Genomic DNA, 20,099 nt, shown 5'->3' with positions numbered 1-20,099 from the left:
TTTTCCATATGCTAATTTCAACTAAATGAGGGTTCATAGTTGAAACAAATGGACAAAGAAAAAAAACACTTCTTCATATTAAGAATGTGTACTATTTCCCAATCATCTGAAAAGCCCAGCTATTCTTAGAGAATGATGGGGAATTTAAAGCACGTTTAATTCAAACTTTACACTTTACAAATATGAAGAAACTGAGAACCAGAGAGATTCAGTTATTTCCCAAAAGTGCTTAACTAGTAAGTAAAGAAAACATCATAAGGTGAAAAGCTAACCTGAACAAATTACGGTTATTTTTACAAATAATAAGATAAGATAATTCATAGAAGTGCTTTCCTTTCAGAAACATCCCCTAACCACCACACATCCGGTTTCTAGACAGCTCATTCACAAAACAAAAATTAATATTAATAACCATAAGAATTATTTTCTCAAGGGGAAAAGAATTCATTTATGAAGTTACAGAATGCAATGTAATTCACACTTTAAACATTAACCACTTAATAGGGCAAAAGTAATTGAATCAATATGCAATAGACTTCTACTTAAAATGTCCAAGACTTAATGGTATATTGTATTTTAATATCCATATACAAGAAAATAAATCACATGCATGTGGGTTTTCTTCTTCTCTGCAAACTAGATGGCAAAAACCTAATTTAATATTTCCCAAACAATTCAAACACAAATATAAATGATTCAAAATATGCTTTCATTAGCACATTTTATTTTTTGGAAGGAAAAACATGAACAGAATTTAATAGCATTACATAAAAATCCTGGAAGTTATGCACAAAGACTCTCTAGGAGCTTTATCCACCGCTCAAAAAAGGGTAGGCTGGTTTTTCATGTGCATAAATGAATATCAAGTAAGAATTATAAGAATCTACAGTATTTTTAAAGGTAAATACACTTCTTGAAGCCTCTATTTTAAAAAACTTAAAATGATTGCCTAAACTAAGCCATTAAAACTGTACTTCCAAGGTCCTAAATAAACACTTGAGTTTTCAATCATCTGAGTTCCAGCCCTACCCCACAGCCTTCACTGCAGTGCCCTTGGAACCCTTAGTCCCGAGGCTACCCATTCTCCCACACCCATGGGCCTATATTTCACATTTGCAGACACTGCACATTTGCAGCTTGCTCTGTCTCCTTCCCTAAATCTTTTCAAGGTCCAAACCATAGCCTCTATTTAATAAACCATTCAACCATTCCTAGAAAACCAGTTTTCTGCTCTCTACCTTCTGGTTTGTTCTGTGTAGATATCTGTGGTGTGGTTTCACACACAACAGAATGCCCACATGCGGAGCTCAAGTAGTTATAATATTCATTCATTCATTCATTCATCCACCTGACAAATATTATTGAGCATCTACTAGATGCTAGGCCATGTTCCTGATGTTAGGAACACAGCTATAAAAAAACGTGCAAAAATTCCTGCTCTCAAGACACGTTCTAGTGGAATGGAAACAGATCATAAACAAAATAACTAAGTCAAATACATATTATCCAAGATAAGAAGGAGAAAGGCAGGGCAATCATTCCAGGAAGCACTAATTCCTGGAGTTAGGCCTTCTAAAATTTTTCACAGCTGTCCCAGGGGATGGGGCTTGCTGGGCTGAGGGTACTCTTAGTCTGCAAACAGGTAATCCACATTTTGGTTTAGGATTTTTTTATTTTATTCTTTATCCCTAGTTACCAAATTTCACATGCACTAATCCTCAACAGGTGTTGGTGGGAAGATTTTCTATTTTAAAAAAGTGCTGCATTGCTCTATAACTGTCAATTATAAGAATGCAAATTAAACCTTCCAAAGAGCTAAGAAGCACAAACCATTTCTTCACTTGGCACTATTTCTTCATATAGGCTATTAATTTTCTTTTCAAAAAAGGGTAAACTTTAGTTCAGTCTCTGAATAAATATATCAAACAATTAATGAAATTTTATTGAAGACTGCTTTGTACTTTATTTACAACACAATGTAAGAAAATGTAAGTTCTTAACAATAATACATAACTGGGGTAAAACACAAAACAGCCATAAAATGACACAGAAGGATGGCTGTCAGGGTCACCTTTTGTTTGCTTTGCTTATAGTCTATAACACCATGCATTCCAAAACTTGGTCCCTCAGCAGTGGCAAAGGTATAATGACTCATTTAACTAATCAAGATCCCAGCTTGGAGTGCAAACACTAAAACTTACACTTGAAGCTACATAGAAGTGGCCTAGGTATAACATCAACTCAAAGAACCTCTTCTTGATGATACACAAACTGAAGGAGGACTTGCAATTCAACAGGCATGCTTTCAATTTTAAGCAGAAACAGAGAGGTTTATCCTAAAGCATTTGTTAACTTAACAACAAAATTACAATTAATGACATCTGAAAAGTTCTCAACATATTCACATTCTCTTTTATCACTAACTCCTAAAAAGCTTAAATACTGAATTTCAAATGCTGATTGTTTCAAAGGTAGAACACAGAAGAACCTAGTGTTGCCTCCACATGCCAGCAATGTGCAATTGTGTAACATTTCAGTTTCAGCAAGAACAAGGTGGGTTTTTTTTCAGTCCTCACTGGAAGATATTTTTTCATTGCTTTTTTGAGAGAGAGGAAGGGAGAGAGAGAAACGTTGATCTGGCATGATTGGTTTCCTCCTATACATGCCTGGACAGGCGATCATATGTACCTACACAGGTAATGGAACCTGCAACCCAGGCATGTGCCCTGACCGGGAATCAAACCCATGACCTTTCAGTTACAGGGCAACATTCCAACCGACCACGCCACATCAAGAATGAATTGTTTTAAATAGTCTATCCATCACCAGTTACAGTCACTGGACAGATTTTTTTTTTAGTTTCCAGAATTATGGCTCAGTAGGCAGACTGTCACCTAGCCTACTGAGTCAGATGATCAGAAAGAGACTAAAACTATATAGACAAAATGTCTATTGGGTTAAGAATTAATGATATTTTAATACCTATAATTTCTCAACTCCCTAAAAACATTATTAAGTGACTAAGAAAGTTATCAAGGACTATCAGATTGTATGAAAAGTACTCAGGGACCAACCAGAAGGGCCTCCCACGGGTCCAAGATGGAACAATATATACATAGTCTGTCCTGAAAAAGTCCAACCATTGTTAATATAATGAGAACAATTTGCTTAACATCAATGTGCCCTGGCAACCAAAGAGCACAGACTGGAATGTGCACTGCACATATGAACAATGATGTCTTCACTGTACTAGTCAGCAGAGGTGGTAGACACTGTTGAATGAGCATGTGTACCGTGTGGCTGTACATTCAAAATGACTGAGCGAGTAGAGTATCAAATCTGCATCACGTTTTGCATTAAGCTTGAACATTCCTCTGCAGAAACCATTCAGATGATTCAGAAGGCCGCAACTATGGGCAACTGATGATTGGCAGCTTCATCAGGGCAACACGCCCACTCATGCATCACATCTCGAGCAGTTTTTTTTGCAAAACATCAAATCACCCAGGTGACACAGCCCCCCTACAGCCGAGATTTGGCCCCCTGTGACTTCTGGCTTTTCCAGAACTAAAATCACCTTTGAAAGGAAAGAGATTTCAGACCATCAATGAGATTCGGGAAAATACAACAGTGCAGCTGATGGCCATTGAGAGAACTGTGTGAGGTTCCAAGGTGCCTACTCTGAAGAGGGCTGAGGTGTCACTGTCCTATGTACAATGTTTCTTATATCTTGTATCTTCTTCAGTAAATGTCTCTATTTTTCATATTACATGTCTGAATACCTTCTGGAGATATATATATATATAATCTGTAATGTAGTGAAATACATCAAAAAGCTAAAAATCCAGAAGTTTATACTGAGTCTTGAAAAAATTCACTGGTCACCTTCAGAGGATGTTAAGAAACCAACTCAGCCTGACAACTGGTATATAAAGGGAAAGAACCAAGCAAATAAAATATAAATTTCTAAACATATAAGGTTCCCATGATCCTAAGATTTCACAATGGTTGAGATTACAATGTGCATGAAAACACTCTGAACTGGGAAGAGCTAAACAAAGGGATAGTTGTTCCTGCTGTTGCTCCTAACAAAACTGTCCCCACTTTCAATAACACTAGCTCATGAATCTAATCTCGAGAGTGACTATATGCCAAATACTTCTCTTAAGTACTTAACATCATTTTCTCCTTTCATCTTTACAACAATTCTATGTAGTGGGAAATAAGTGTTTTCTGAGACTCCTTCTGGTTTAAATGTGGTAGTCTCCCCTTAGCCTCAGGATATACATTCTAGTTCCCCACTGGATGCCTAAAACCTGGAGTACTATCAAGTCTTATAAACATGTGACCCTTGTACAGCAAGGGTTTGAACTGCATGGGTCCACTTATAGGCTGATCTTTTTCAATTGATCCCTTAAGTTCAAACCCATGTTCAAAGGTCAACTTGAAGGTTGGGAATCCACATAAGCAAAGGGCCAACTGCAGTTATTCACAGATTTTCAACTGAAAGGGAGGTCAATGTCCCTAACGCCCAAGATGTTCAAGGGTCAACTATATATAATGAGTCCTCACTTAACATCATGGATAAATTCTGGGACTTCAGGCAAAATGACATAGGTTAAAAACAATTTTGCCACAGACTGATTGATATCAACAAGTTAAGTTTCTATGGCATAAAAGATGTTGACCAAAATGACATTACTCAAGGACCTGCTGTACTATATGGTTTTTCCTATATGTCTTAAACCTGTGATAAAGTTTAATTTATAAATTAGACACTGTAAGCGAGTAACAAAAACTAATAATAAAATAAATAATTACAAAAATATACTGTAATAAAAATTGTGTGAATAGTTTGGGAGCCATTATTAAGTAAAATAAGGGTTACTGGAATACAAGCACTGTGATACAGCAACAGTTGATAACCAAGTGACTAGCTAAGTGACTAACGTGTGGATAGTTATAGAGTATGGATATGCTGTACAAAGGATGAGTCACATCCCAAGTAAGACAGTACAAGATTTCATCACGCTTCAGAAGAGCACACAATTTAAAACTCATAAATTGTTTATTTCTCGAATTTTCCATTTAATATTTTTGGACTGTAGGTGACCATAGATAACTAAAACCGTGGAAAGCAAAACCATACATAATGGAGGACTACGGTACTGGCTCCACCACTTAGCAGTTCTTTCTAGCTGTGTGACCCTCCCAAATTATTTAACATCCTGTGCTTCAGTTCCTAGTGTATAAAATGGAGATGATAAGTGCCATTACCTCCCAGCCCTATCTGTAATGTGATAAGTAAGTCTAGTGTATATTTGTTTAGGTGATTATTTGATTAATGCCTACATCTCCTTCTAGGCTGTACACTCTAAGAGGCCAGAGGACTCTATCTCCAGAACCTCGTGTAGTTCTAGCAAACAGCAGAAACTCATTTGATATTTGTGGAACAAATAAATGAATTTACAGTATTATACAGTAGAGCTGAGTAACTGTTCTAGTTCAAAACTCAGCCAAAATCTCCAGCATTTCCAAGCCGAAGATTTCCCCATAATTCCTCAACTATCAAGGGCGCCACATCATGTTAAGTACCTCTAAGCCCTGGGACCAGAAGCTGCCCAAGAACAATACTGCCTGAACTCCCTTGGGGTTTCAGTAAAGAAGCTGCCAAATTTGGCAGCTACAGTTTATCCAGGGCAAGCTATGAGTACTTTGTATTTTGGATACTTGCCCTTTTTAATTCGAGAAACTAACACAATCACAGCCCCTGCTGTGTTCTGAGTTTCAGTCCCAAATTATACAAGATATGTACCAAACAGAGTGCAGGAAAAAGAAGCACCCTTGAGTGCAGTACAAAATGTGACTCACCAGCTAGAAGTCAGTTGTTATTTATTAAACAGCTGTTATAATCAAGTCACTATGCTAATACAAGTGCTTTACTTGAATCATTATCTCATTTGATTTTCCCAGTAACCTCTGACAGAGGTACTATCATTCCAACAAATTGGAGAGTCCCTATGTAGTTTGTCCAAGGTTCACACAAAACTCAGAATTTAATCCAAATGTATCAGAAACCAAATTCCATGCACCCAACCACTAAACTATACTGCTAAGGGATGAGCCCTGCAAAAATAAATTAAAAAAGCAAAGTTGATCGTCTTCATCAGCAACAAAGATTTGGCAGAATCACAAAGGATTTTTTTTTTTTTTTTGAGAAAATGTAAATGTATGGTCGTGGTTGGTGTGGCTCAGTGGATTGAGTGCTGGTCTGCAAACCAAAGAGTCATAGGTTCAATTCCCAGTCAGGGCACATGCCTGGATTGTGGGCCAGGTTCCCAATTGGGGCATGGGAAAGGCAACCACACATTGATGTTTCTCTCCCTTTTTCCCTCCCTTCACCTCTCTCTAAAAATAAATAAATAAAATCTTAAAAAGTGTAAATGTATGAACTAGTCACTTGCTACTTCCACAATAAATGTGATAGCGTCTATCCTAATTCCAGTTTGAGTTGTTTTATCTACACGAGAATGTGTGTTTGGAAAGCAGTTCACAAGGTGTGGTCTGCAGACCCCAGGGGTCCCTGAGACCTTTGCAGGGCATCTATGAGGTCAAAACTTTTCCCATAACAATGCTAAGACCATTATTTGATTTTTGCAGTGTTGACATTGGCATTGATGATGCAAAACAAATCATGGGTAAAACTCCTGGTGCCTGAATCAAAGCAGTGGCATCAAACTGTACTGGCCATCGACATGTACTTTACTACCACACACTTGCAGAAGGAAAAAAAGTCAGTTTTATCTAAGAATGTCCTTTGAGGCAGCAGTAAAAAATGTATAATAGTGTTAAGTCTCAACTTTGAGTGCACGTCTCTTCAATATTCTGTGTAACAAAGGGAAAGCTTGCTTACAGCACTTCCACTGCACACCAAAGTACTGTGGTTGTCAAGAAAAGCATCCATGCAACTGTTTGGGTTGCAAGCTAAACTAGCTGCTTTTTTGATAGAGTATCATTTATACTTGACCTACAGAAAAACTATGATCATTTAAACTTGAGTATTTGGCAGACCTTTCCTGAAAAATGAACAAAATGAGCCTGTCAAGGGAAACAACTGACAGTATTTGTTGCAAATGATAAATTTCAAACTTTCAAGTGAAAACTAGAATTCTGGAAAACTCTTCTGCCACTGTGAAGCTGATATCTTTCCAATATTAAAGACTTTGCTTATGTTGACATTTGGAAGATCTGTATAACTCACAATACCTATATTTTCCAAATGTATGATGTTACATAATTACACCTGGGTAAAGATTCATTCAGAAACCCAATGTGGTTTTAATAGCATACAAAGAAACTGATTAATAGGATTTCAGATGTATATTGCAAGTAGTTCTTAAGAAACTACCACTTGTTTGTTGGGTGTTAGTTTGGTATCAAAGAAAAGTATCCACAATAATCTTAAAAGGCTATTAAAATGCTCCTCCATTTTCCAGCTACCTCTGCATCAAAGTAAACCCAAATTTTCTATACATTCTTCAACATCTTGCAACAATGCCAAAGCAGTTAAGAAAACCTAACATGATAAATTTTTATGTGTATTTTACAATTTTTTTTAAAAATCCAGTATTTTATTAATCCAGACATTAAAAAGATTTGCAGAAATGTAAAATAATGCCACTCTACTCATCAAGTTTCTTTGTTTATGAAAATATTTTTAATGTGGTTATTTTTATTTAAAAATATGTTATTTATACTAACATGCATGGGTACAATGGGCTTATTATTTTGAAATGAAAGAGATTTTTGAAACTTTCAGTCTGTTCCAATTTCTAATAAAGTAAGTATCAATAGATAACTTATATGAACACAAATTATTCAGCTTCATAATTATTTTTAGAAGTATAAATCTGAGACCAAAAACGGTTGAGAACCACTGGCTTGTGGAAAAGGGCTCATAAACCTGTCAGGGCTATTCTTGATCATCCCACTCCCAGAATTCCAATACCTTCTCAAACCTGTCCTGTCCCAGCTTCCAACCTCTGGTTCTGCTACTGCCACTACAGTACCACCATCAGCCTTGAGGGGAGGACTTGACCCTCCAGCCTATTCCAAGGGAAGGAGGCCCTCTTACCTCAGCACAGCATGCTAGGCAGTTCCCTTCTCACCTCTTCTATAAAAATGATTGTGGGTGGAATAACTGTGTACCTTTGCTTTTTCTTCCTAATATTTAAGAGGGGGAAAATAAGATGTCTATGGGTATTCTCTGATGTACTTCACCTGTCTTTGTGACTCTACCTATAATAGGAAAAATCAACAGTTCTAGACAATACCCCTCATCTTTTTGCTTGTAGTCCAAGGCAGAACAGGACAGCCAATACCCTCGTGGGTCCAGTGGTTCGTCTCTAATGGTATGGAAGGATCCTCTGTCCTATCACTCAAATTAGACTATTTCTCCCAGACTTTAATAATTGCCCCTCATTTTTGGATCATTTCCAAAATTCTAGTCCTATGATGAAAATTCTTTCAACCTCTCTAATTGGCCACCCAATCTAAAATTTCACACACACACACACACACACACACACACACACACACACACAGTCCATAGCCTCCTTCCTGTTTTATGTTTTCTACTTAGCACTTAGAACGAACTTTATCTTTTACTTATTTGTTTACTGTCTGACTGTGGAATATAATGGAAGCATCAAAAGGCAGAAATTTTTGTCTCTTTTATTCACTGCTGTATCCCCAGCACCTAGAACTGTGCCCAGCACAAAATAAATAATTTCATGAATGAATGAATGAACAAGCCAGGGAATCCTGACCTATCACATTCTGCAAGTCCATCCTGATTCTCCATCCATACCATAGAAACATTGAAGGCCTCTCAACCATTCCTGACTCCAAACTGTCCCCAGATCAGTTCCAGAAACTTGAAAGGCCATTTCCCATTCAAACCATCAAGATCCTTGCCTCGCCCTTTCATCTGTTTAAATCTGGCTCTAAACCCTATCAAGTTGATTTTATTACTCTCACATCTGTCCCACTGTCTCCATCACTACTGTTACCTTGGTTCAGGCTAACATCAATTCTTGCCTGGGATTTACTGAAAGAGCTCACTAATTTCCAGTCTCATACTCTTCCAACACAGTCCCTAAAACTAAAAAAGTGAGCTTTCTAAAACTGCAAATGAGATCACCTATGCCTCCTGCATAAAGCTATCAGTGGCTCCCCATTATCTACAGCATTGAATCCAAACTCCTTCCTGTGTGACCCACAAACTTCCTTGTCTTAATGAATTACTTACAATTGCCCAACCCACCAAGAAACAACCCCAAGCCTTTGCCCAGGTTAGTAGCACTGTACAAAATGTTCTGCTTCCATCTACCTGGAAAATCATTGCTCAATCTCACGACCCATCCGAAGTACAATACATGCACACTCCTAAAGCGTTCCTGATTCTACACACACTATGACATTTAAAACTGAGCTCACAGAGGTCAGGAACTGTCATGACTCCATCTGTGCATCCTCAGTGCCAGGCACATTGTAAGAGCACAATAAATATTTTCAAGGAGTGAATGTGCATAAATAATGAATGTTCACCCTTCCACAAAGCCTGTTCAGGTAAATTAGAGTTGTAGCTTCCTTTCACACTGCCGAGCTAGTTCTGGAATCCCCAATTTACTCTACTCATGTTCATTTTTACAGAGCCCTCTACTGGGTATTTTTAACCCCATCATCAGAAAAGGGGATGAGAAGGAAAGGCTAATAATGCCCAACATTATATAGAGCAAATATCTACAAAAAAACAAAAGACAGGCTAAAAGAAATCTTACATATATAACTTTAACCCTATGTATAAAAAGGGTCTTCTACACACCATGTGATCATCCCAATTTAGCAAATTTGTACAATGTCTGGTGAATCAAACTGTGCAATTTCAAAAAGGAGCAGGAAGTTGTGTAGACATCCTCTATTAGTGCAGTCCTGTCCACAAAGGTTTTCAAAATAAGCTGAATACAGCAAAAATCATCGTCTCAGAGAAACAGTTAAAGGAGGGAATACCATATTAAAAAATTACTGGTTTAGTTGAGCCTTGTCTTTCCCTACCTTCCATCCAGTACTAAAACTTTTCCTTATAAATATACAGTGTACACAATTTAGAGAAAAAGTAAATTTATCAAGTTTACACTATTTGAGGTTTAAAAAATCAACAAACTCATTCTAACATTTTTGGTTTGCATCTTTAGACTTTTGATCTGTAAATTGAAAATAAAATTACCCATCAATGAACAAAAATGGGTATTGCCAAAGAGTCAAAGACTTAGCAATTTCCAGACATACTTAATGATTACATCTGTTTCTATTTTTGAAATTCAAGTAATACCCTGTTCAAAGTACCACCTGAAGAATTGCTATCATTGCCATACTAAACTTAATGTAATACAGCACAACTCCATTCTCTGGAATCTGTCCCACTGTCCCTGAGGACAGAGCCCTGCAACACTTGGACCCTTACAGATGCCATGTCTAGCAGGATTACATCTGCACTCCACTCTACTGGCACCTTCAGAGTAGAGAGGAAGAGTCACTGTCCTACAGGGAAAGACACCTGTTACGGCAGAATCTCTCAAGTGAGCTGCAAAGTGTAGTTTCTGACCTCATCAATGTAGCATTTAAAGCTCTCTGGGTAAAGAACTAGTATAAATAACCCATGGACATGGACAAAGGGGTGGAGATTGACTGTGGGAGAAGGGGTGGGGTGGGCTGGGTCGGGGGGTGACCAATGGAGGAAAAACTGGGACAACTCTAATAGAAAAACAATAAATAAATAAATAAATAACTCTGGGTAGAAGTAATTATCAGGTGAAAATGTTTTTCTACTACATCCTCATTATTCAACTACTAGCAGTAACAACATAATAAAGAAAAATCAGGAGAAGAATAAAGCACCGGCACCATATAACTAATAAATAAATGACATGCGGAACTCCAATCACAAGCAAAGAAAATATCAGCTGACCTATTCAGGTCCTCAGTCAACTATATACTGTACTGTCTCTGGTTTGAGCTGTTACTTCTCCTTCCGAGGATTCCCTTTTCTGGGGCTTTTCACTATATCATTATGCAACATGTGGGCACCATTAAATATATAATATAGCTTTACAAATTTAGGCTTTTAAAAATCAATGAGATTTTCTCTACATATTTCCTAAAAAGATGTTGCCCTCAATCTGAAGATTTTAGTAAAATGTAAGTGCTGTTTTTATAGTGTTAAGTCACTTAGAATCCTTCCTTTTGGTTCCACTTACTTAAACATCACTTCCTAGACCTCTGAGATTTTTGTCCTATATGAAAATAAAAAATAAAATAAAAGAAGCCCAATGAAAATATCAAGAATAGCAATAAGGAGCTTAAGTCTAGGACAAGGGGCCAGATACTAATCTGAGGGGCTGGGGGTAGGGGGTCTAAACACTGCTCTGGGTACACTGCTCACTTTCAAATTACCTGGCATTTTGAGAAGTTCAACATTCTAAAATGCTACAGCCTATATGATAATACAAATATCATGATAAGAAAGCATCGTTAAGTAAAATTGGAAGCTGAAAATGCAAACATTTTTTTAAAAACAGACCTAGGCAAAGGCAATGTGCATTTAGGGATATATGATTCCCTCTAATTCTCAGAGCCCTACAGGGCTGAGCCGACTTCCTTGTCTCAGCAAAAGGAGGCCTAGACAGAAGAAAGGTTTTAGTTTTCACACTGTTAGAAAGGGGCATAGAAAAAGGTTTTGATAGGGACTTAAGGGCGGTCAAGTGAAATGCAAAGGCAATTTCTGAAAGTGCTTTAAAGTTCTGACTGCAGGGCTTCTGTACCCTGATATTCATTAGGCCTACCCCCAAAAGTTCAGAAACATTAACAGCCAGCTGGCAAGGAGATGCATTTTCAAAGTTCTCCTTCCTTCTAAAGGTCTAATCTAGGTCAGCAATGCCACAGTATGAACAGATGTGTGATATTTGACTCATTGAGGGTAAAGTTCCACTGGCCCTGAGATGCTCCCACAGTAAGGTATCCCAAGACAACAACTGATCTGATTCTAGATACACACTGGAAAGAGACTTTTTTCCCCCCAATACAAACAGGATTGGGGAGGGAGGTGACTAGGCAAAGAAATGCACGTACCTTTCAACTGGTCAACAACAACGCTCTGACCGAGGCGTTCAGTAACTCTCCCATCCTCCATTTCATACCGATCATCTAGGTATTTTGCAGTGGCCTCGGAAATGTGAACCTTGCCAGCCACTCCCAGCTGCTCCATGAGATTGGCCAGGTTCACATCATTGGACCACACATCGAATTTAAACCTCCTCATGCCCAAGATGCCACATAAGACAGTCCCCGTGTGAACCCCAACACGCATGTTCACCATCTCTTTCTTCTCCTGGCAGAAGTGCTCGATGGCCCTTATCATGCCCAAGCCCATTTCAATGCAGCAGTAGGCATGGTCAGCCCGGGGCTCAGGGCACCCTGCCACACAGTAGTAGCAGTCTCCCAGGGTGCTGATTTTCTCACATTTGGTCTCTTCACACAACCGGTCAAAGCGCCCAAACAGATCATTGAGGAGACCCACCAGGGCATGAGCAGACTTGTTGGCACTCATCTTGGTGAAGCCCACGATGTCTGCAAACAAAATACTGACCTCTTCTATCTGCTGCATCTTAAATGGGCGGAATGCTATAGGGGCTTTCTGCATGGAAGACTTTTTCTTCCTGTTCTTGGGGCTGGAGGTGGCATGCCTTTTCACAGAATTCTCACTCTCCTCATCCCCCTGTTTCATCAGGTCATCAGCTATGATTCTTGGCATCACAGAATGAATCATTCTTTCTTTCAGGGCTTTTTCCACTTCCAGATCCTTTCCGTGCATAATTGACTGTCCCACCTTGAGGAAGGTGCTCCTGGATCTCACCTGGGACATGATAAATAGGTGGATCCCAATGGCGTGAATACAGACGTGGAGCAGGGCTTGGCTCAGCAGCTCCCAGTGCTGGGGCCCTGCTCCAGGAGAGGGGAAGCAGTCTTCATCTCGGAAATGATAGCCAAAGGTCTCAAAAAGAACAGAATACGCTACTCCCAAAAACAAGCTCAAGTACAAAGGTAAGTGCATTACAGTGTAGAGCAAAAACAGCACTTCAATGCACATAGAAAAGCTCCCCACTTGAGATAAGCAAGTGTCTGTGGACTTAGCTGTGGGAGTATGATTGGAGCTGTCAACCCGTCCTGAGAGAGGTGTCAGAACCTGAAGCTGGGCAGCCAGGGTCAGGGTGAACACGAGGAGGGTGAAAACCAGCGAGGTCCACACATAATGTCGGGAATACAGCTTGGTGAAGGTAAACATAAAAAAGCCCAAACACACCACGAGGAAGCACAGAGCAGGGGCTGCCATGACAATCACTTTGGATCCCATGTGGACCCCAAAATAGATGCTCCAGAGGAGGCAGGCAAAGCCGATGTAGAAGAGCGCATAACGGAAGCGGCGCTGGGTTTGCGGGAAGCAGCGCTCCAAGCAAGCCTCCTCCAGGTTCACCGAGTCGAACTTGGGGTCCCACCACCGGCTGGAGGCCCTCTCAAACAGCTGGGGCAGCTTCTTCTGCCTGCGCAGACGGCCTCTGGCGCCCAATCTCCGAGGGACGCCCCCTGAGTCTCCGGAGCTGCTACAACTGGAGGAGATGCTGTACTTGCACTGTTTGGGGTGGCTGTTGGACGACAGCTGCTTGGGGTTGATTTTGACCCTCACGCTGTTGCTGTCTCCGCTGGAGTCACAGCTCACCTCAGTGCTGTGGTGCTGCAACAGCTGCTGGTGGGGCGGGGAAGCCATGTTGCTGCGGGCCCGGAGCCACCTCCGGCCGGGATCACCGCTACCTGTCGGAGAAACAAGCAGTTAAACTGGTGTTTATTCCCACCCAGGTACACGCACCTGAAGGCCACGAGCTCTATCCCTTTCCTAAGTGTTGGACCAGCGGTCTGCTTGCAAAGGCATATGCTCACAAAACCGTGGTAATATCCAATTAACGCTTCCACTGTCCCACCTTGAGGCCAACCCCAGCCACCCAAGATGGGCCAGCAGTGCCCAAGGTCCGCGAGGTGGCGGTCACCGAGTCCGCGGCGCCGCCCGAGCCCGCCGCGCGTCCCCTCGCACATACTCGCCTGCTGCGCCCGCCGAGGCGGCAGTGGAGTCTTCCACAAGCACTCTCACACCGCCGGCCACTCTGGCAAACGCGGTTCTCCGGGCGGTTTCGGCGGGTCCCTCATGCTGCGTCGAGCGCGGCGCCTCCACTGCGTCAGGCCGCCGGCCAGACCCCTCTGTCCCGCCCCGCGGGAGGCGGGCAGCGAGTTTGCGGAGCCCGAGGCGCTGCGGCGGCCCCCGTCGGCGGGACCCGTCTAGAGGGGCCTGCTCCCAGCCTCGCCTACCGGCTCCCGGCCGCCGGCGCCGACCCAGCAGGCGGGAATGCCCAGGGCCTGGGAGCCGCCCCGCACCCAGTGCAGGGCGCGGGCCCCTCAGCCGGCGGCCCGTGCGCGGCACTGCCGCAGAACCCGCTCCCGCGACGTCGGCTCCGGTCGCCCGCCGGGGGCAGCCTCGCAAGCTAGAGAAACCGCCGCGGCTCCTGCCGCGGCCACCGCCAAGCCCCACGGTGCGGCTTCCTCATGTCGGAAGAACCGCCACCGCCACCACCTCCTGCCCCCTCCCCCGCCCGCTGTCACTGACAGACTTGTCCGGACCGCCCCTCGCCCCACCGCAGCGCGCACGCGCGGCCCGCGCACGCCGCCGCCTCCAGCCTCGAATACGCGCACGGTGCGCGCGCCGGGCTGATGGGGCTGACAGTGCTGCGGGCGGAGTCGGGCGCGCGCTGCGGCTCCGCCCTCCGCCCTGGGGCAGCGCCGCGCCCCGGCTACCCGCTGCGAACACTGAGGTGCTGCATGGGCTGGCCCGGGTCTCCAGATTGGTTGGGAAACTACCTCTCCTAATGGTTCGTACCTGACACCCGCTCTAGGAAGCCTAAGGAAGCCTGCTAGTTAAGGAGCAACTGGGGTGCGACGTTGAGAAAATGAAAATCTTTTCCCTCTCCCTCGGCACACCTTTTTTATAAATAGAAGTTTGCCACTATTGTATTTGCCTAAAGGGAGGCGCCCCTTTCTTTATAACTAATGAGAACGTGCCCCCCCCCCCCCAGAGCACTAGTCCCTTCCTGAGCACGCTCCCCAGGCAACCATCACGGTCTGAGCCCCAGCCTCCGATGGCCAGGTGGGCAGGTCTCCAGAAGCTGCGATTGACCCTAGAAAGCTGGTGCCGCTGAGAACCAGCTCCTCCAGCTCCACAGAGTTTGCCTTCCAATCACTGGGTCATCTCCCTCTCTAAACGAACAAATGTTTTTCCTTTTCCACAAATGAAACTTCCAGAGCAATCTGATACACAGTCAACAGTCCTGCGGAGGCCTCCATAAACATTGCCTGTACTGTGCAAATACAGTCCTTATAATCGCCAGTGTGGCAATCCTGGCCCTTCTCTCCCCTACTTTATAGTACCTCCTGCAACTCATGGGGTCTCCTCCCTCCTTCCCTCACGCCCCCAGGGGGAGCCCACCCAAGTTTTCACTGTTGAATTAGAAAATAAGGTAAAATGTGGTCTGTCCACATAATAGAATATTATTCATGCATAAAAATGAGTAAGTACTGATTCGTGCTACATCCAGAGGAACGTTGAAGACATGATGCTTAGTGAAAAAATCCCAGTCAGGTAAGACCACATATTGTATGATTCCATTTCTATGAAATGTTCAGAATTAGCAAATCCAGAGATAGCAGATTAGTGATTGCCAGTGGCTGGGGGATGGGCATGGGGAGTGACTGCGGGTAAGGGGTTTCTTAGAGGGGTGATGGAAATGTTCTGAAACTAAGTGGAAGTGATAGATGTACGACACTGTGAATGTACAAATGCCACTGAATCATAGACTTTAAAATGGTCTAAATGGTAAATTTATTTTGTGTGTATTTAACCACAATAAAGGAAAACAAAAACAAAAACAAAAAGTAACACATCATTGCTGTGGTATTTCTGCCTAAAGTACATAACCTCAATCTAATCATAAGAAAACATCAGACAAACCCAAATTAAGAAATATTTCTTACAAGTATTTCTTCCATTCTTGACCAGTACTCATCAAGAATGTCAAGGTCAGGTAGATCCAGTCAAGATAGCAACATAGACAGACGTGGCTCTCCTCTTCACACAACCACATCAAAATTACAACTAAAATGTAGAACAACCATCATCCAGAACCATCAGAAGTCGATGAGTGAAATTCTGACAACAATGGAATTAAAGAAAATACATTCATGGAGATAGAGCCAGCAAACTGGTGCCATATCTGAGACTCCATCAACCTGGCTAACTGTTTGACCAGCCCCACCCAACTTACCAGCCCACTCAGGCTGCTTTTCTTTCAAATTTTTATGGGTGCTTTATTCAGATGGTCAGCGATCTGAGAGGACAGCAGGTTTGTACCCTAACAGACCGTCTTCTGCTTTTCCATATGAATGGCTGGTCTTGGCTTCTGCTCCACAACTTCCTAAATCCTATCTAACAAGCAATGACTGTCCTCAGTGAGTTCCAGGCCTGACACTAACAGCAGCCAGCTTAGATTCACATCTTGTCTTCTCTTGGGAATCTCCAAGCCCAGCACAAGTAGCAGCTATCTCAAATCGCTTTATAGCTCAGGCAGGGTGGAATGCTCCGGGAAAAACACAGGTGGGGGCTGACCTTGGCCTGCATCACCCAGTAAATCCCAGGACCATCATACGAAGTGGACAGCTACAAACCATGTCGGAGCACCACCACCCTGCCTCTGCACACCTGATCCTCCAAGGAGGGTGTAGTCTGGTGGTCAGTGGTCACAGCCAATCCTTGCAGTTGACTGGCCTGGGTGAATTCCTCCCATTGATTTCCCAACAGTAACCAAGGAACAACTACAAGAGGAGGGTATATGTGGCCCACACAAACAGCACACCTCAAGTGCCCAGCTTGGGTAACAGCAGAGGCTGTGCCACTGGACCCTACAAGACACCTACTATATTAGACCATACTACCAAGACACAGAGTCGAAGCAGCTCTACCTAATACACAAAAACAAACACAGGAGGCTGCCAAATTGAGGAGGCAAAGAAATAAATGCCCAAATGAAAGAACATATCAAAACCCCAGAAAAATAACTAAATGAAACAGAAATAGCCAGTCTATCAGATGCAGAGTTCAAAACACTGGCGATCAGGATACTCAAAGGAATTATTGAGTATGGCCACAAAATAAAGGAAGAAGTGAAGGTTATACAAAGTGAAATAAAGAAAAATATAAGGAACCAACAGTGATGGGAAGGAAGCCAGTATTAAAATCAACAATTTGAAATAAACGAAAGAAAGAAACATTCACCCAGAACAGAAAGAAAAAGAAAAAAATTTAAAAAACAAGGTAAGGATTAGAAACCTCTGGAACAACTTTAAATGTACCAACATCCAAATCATAGGGGTGCCAGAAGGAGAAGAGAAAGATAAAGAAATTGAAAACTTATTTGAAAAAACAATTAAGGAAAACTCTGCTAATTTGACGAAAGAAATAGACATACAAGTCTAAGAAGCACAGAGAGTCCCAAACAAGCTAGACCCAAAGAGGACTACACCAAGACACATCATAATTAAACTGCCAAAGATTAAAGATAAAGAGAGAATCTTAAAAGCAGCAAGAGAAAAACAGAGAGTTACCTACAAAGGGGTACCTGTAAGACTGTCAGCTGATTTCTCAAAAGAAACTTTACAGGCAAGAAGGGACTGGCAAAAAGTATTCAAAGTGATGAAAAGCAAGGACCTAAAACCAAGATACTCTATCCAGCAAAGCTATCATTTAGAATGGAAGGGCAGATAAAGTGCTTCCCAGACAAGGTGAAGATAATGGAGTTCATCATCACCAAGTCATTATTATGTGAAATGTTAAAGGAACTTATTTTAAGAAACAGAAGATCAAAACTATGAACATGAAAGTGACAACAAACACAATTATCAACAAGTGAATCTAAAAAAAACAAACTAAGCAAACAGCCAGAACAGAAACAGAATCATAGGTAAGGGGATCATATGGAGGATGATCAGCTAGAAGGGGGAAGAGGGAGAAAGAGGTAATGGTGTAGGGATCAGGAAGCATAATTGGTAGGAATAAAATAGACAGGGGGATGTTAAGAATAGTATAGGAAAGGGTGAAGCCAAAGAACTTACATGTACAACCCATGGACATGAACTAAGGGGGTAGGGATTGCTGGAGGGAATGGGGGTACTGGGCAGAGGGGGGCAAAGGTAAAACATTGGGACAACTGTAACAGCATAATCAATAAAATAACTTCAAAAAAATGAATGTCAAGGTCAGGAAAGACAGAGAGTGAGCATCAACTCTGTGCCAGGCACCCCCATGAGTTTCATTTTTACCAATGAAGAAACTGATAGGTTCAGAAGAGCACATTGCCCAAGCCAATAAGTGAGAAAATAATAGTAAATTTACACTGACTGAATGTGTTCTAAGTGCTAGAAACCACTCGACACTTTGACTTGTGATCTGGTTGGTCCTTACCACAACCCTCTGAGGTAGATATTATTGTTCCTATTTTAGAGATGTGAAACTGGAGGTTGAAAAGTGACATGCCCAGAGTCACATAAAGGCTAAGGACAGAATTCAGATTCAAAACCAGATCAGACTCCAACAGCTACAACACACTGGTGCCACCCTTTGTAAGCCTTATGGTGGCCCTTTTCTATGTCCTGATGCAACTGGACAGGAAGCCCTTGGACACAGCTCTCACCGTTTATATTCCCCCACTTAATACAACATTGCATGTCCTACTTCCTAGTTTTCCTCAATAATCTGAGAGATGGACTGCCTGTGCTTTTCCTCCCCTCCCCTAATCATTTCATTCCACCCCTTGTTTGTGGTGACTTAGCATTTACATATTAGTCATCAGATTTTTAGATATGCCCTGCTCCCTTCCCACTTGTATGTCTTCTGGAAACAGTTGAGATACACTCCCAGCTGTTGAAACTTATAAACTGCCAGAGCTTCTTCCTCTCCAGGTTAGAACAGGAGTCACTCCAAAAACCCTTGAGATTGAGGACCATGTGCCTGGCACTGTGTGTTAGGCCATGGGTGCATGATTCTGTGGCATTTAGTACATTCACAGTATTGTACATCTCTGTCTTCAAGTGCTGTGTAGTATCTGGGAAATATGCCATGTGAAAGTGATGGGTAGAGAAAATGGAATTAATTAGGCTTGTTGACAGTCCTACAAAGGAGGATAACTACATTCTTATAATGCAAGACCTTGAGGGCAGTCAGTGGAGAGTCCTGCATCCCTTCTCCATGCCCAGAAAGCATAAAGGTGCCAGATACAGGACAGATGTTATGGATTTCTCCAACCATCCAATCCAGGCTGCTGCCAGATTTCCAGGGTTTCCTCTCCATCTGTGATGTGCTCAGATCTTCCACCAGATGCAGGACAAATCAGAACATGCCCATACAAACTCAGCAAAAGCTCTCGGAAAGCCTCAGTTGCCTCATCATCTCTTCATTGCCCTTCCTCATACAAAGATTCTCCTTATCAATCCATCCATCGGTGAGGGCCTCAACTTCAAGCTACCAGAAGTCACACAGGCTGATAACCATGATTCACTTTGGGATAAATAGCTTGGAAACCACCCCACACCCTGCCCCTCATTGAATTACAAAAAGTCACATTCAAATAGATTAGAATATAAATGCATCAGGACACAGATAATCATTGTGCAAATCATAATACAAATATTTGGGTTTATGAAATACTTTACAGCCCCAGCTGGGTGGCTTGGATGGTTGGAGCATAGTCCTGATGTGCCAAGGTCGTGGGTTCAATTTCCAGTCAGGGCACATACAGGAAGCAATCAATGAGTGGATGAATAGGTGGAACAGTAGACAGACATTTCTCTCTTTCTCTCTCTCATCGATAATTTTTTTTTTAATTTTAAAA

General features: G+C 42.1%; 1 protein-coding gene across 1 annotated transcript in view; it reads right to left on the bottom strand.

Moving 5' to 3' along the window:
• The window catches only part of ADCY9 (adenylate cyclase 9), a 155,826-nt gene extending 141,092 nt beyond the window's left edge, over positions 1 to 14,734 (bottom strand). The window contains exons 1-2 of the mRNA XM_090277121.1: positions 14,208 to 14,734; positions 12,190 to 13,926 (exon numbers count right to left, since the gene is read on the bottom strand). Coding sequence (XP_090133247.1) covers positions 12,190 to 13,882 — 1,693 coding nt within the window. The 5' untranslated portion in view covers positions 13,883 to 13,926; positions 14,208 to 14,734. The remainder of the gene's footprint in view (positions 1 to 12,189; positions 13,927 to 14,207) is intronic.
• Positions 14,735 to 20,099: the final 5,365 nt, after the last annotated feature.

This window comes from Furipterus horrens, unplaced genomic scaffold (assembly GCF_987537825.1).
Source record: "Furipterus horrens unplaced genomic scaffold, mFurHor1.1.pri manual_scaffold_5, whole genome shotgun sequence".
NCBI classification, from domain to species: domain Eukaryota; kingdom Metazoa; phylum Chordata; class Mammalia; order Chiroptera; family Furipteridae; genus Furipterus; species Furipterus horrens.
The sequence above is the reverse complement of the archived record's forward strand: the minus strand, read 5'-3'. Positions and strand labels throughout refer to the sequence as shown.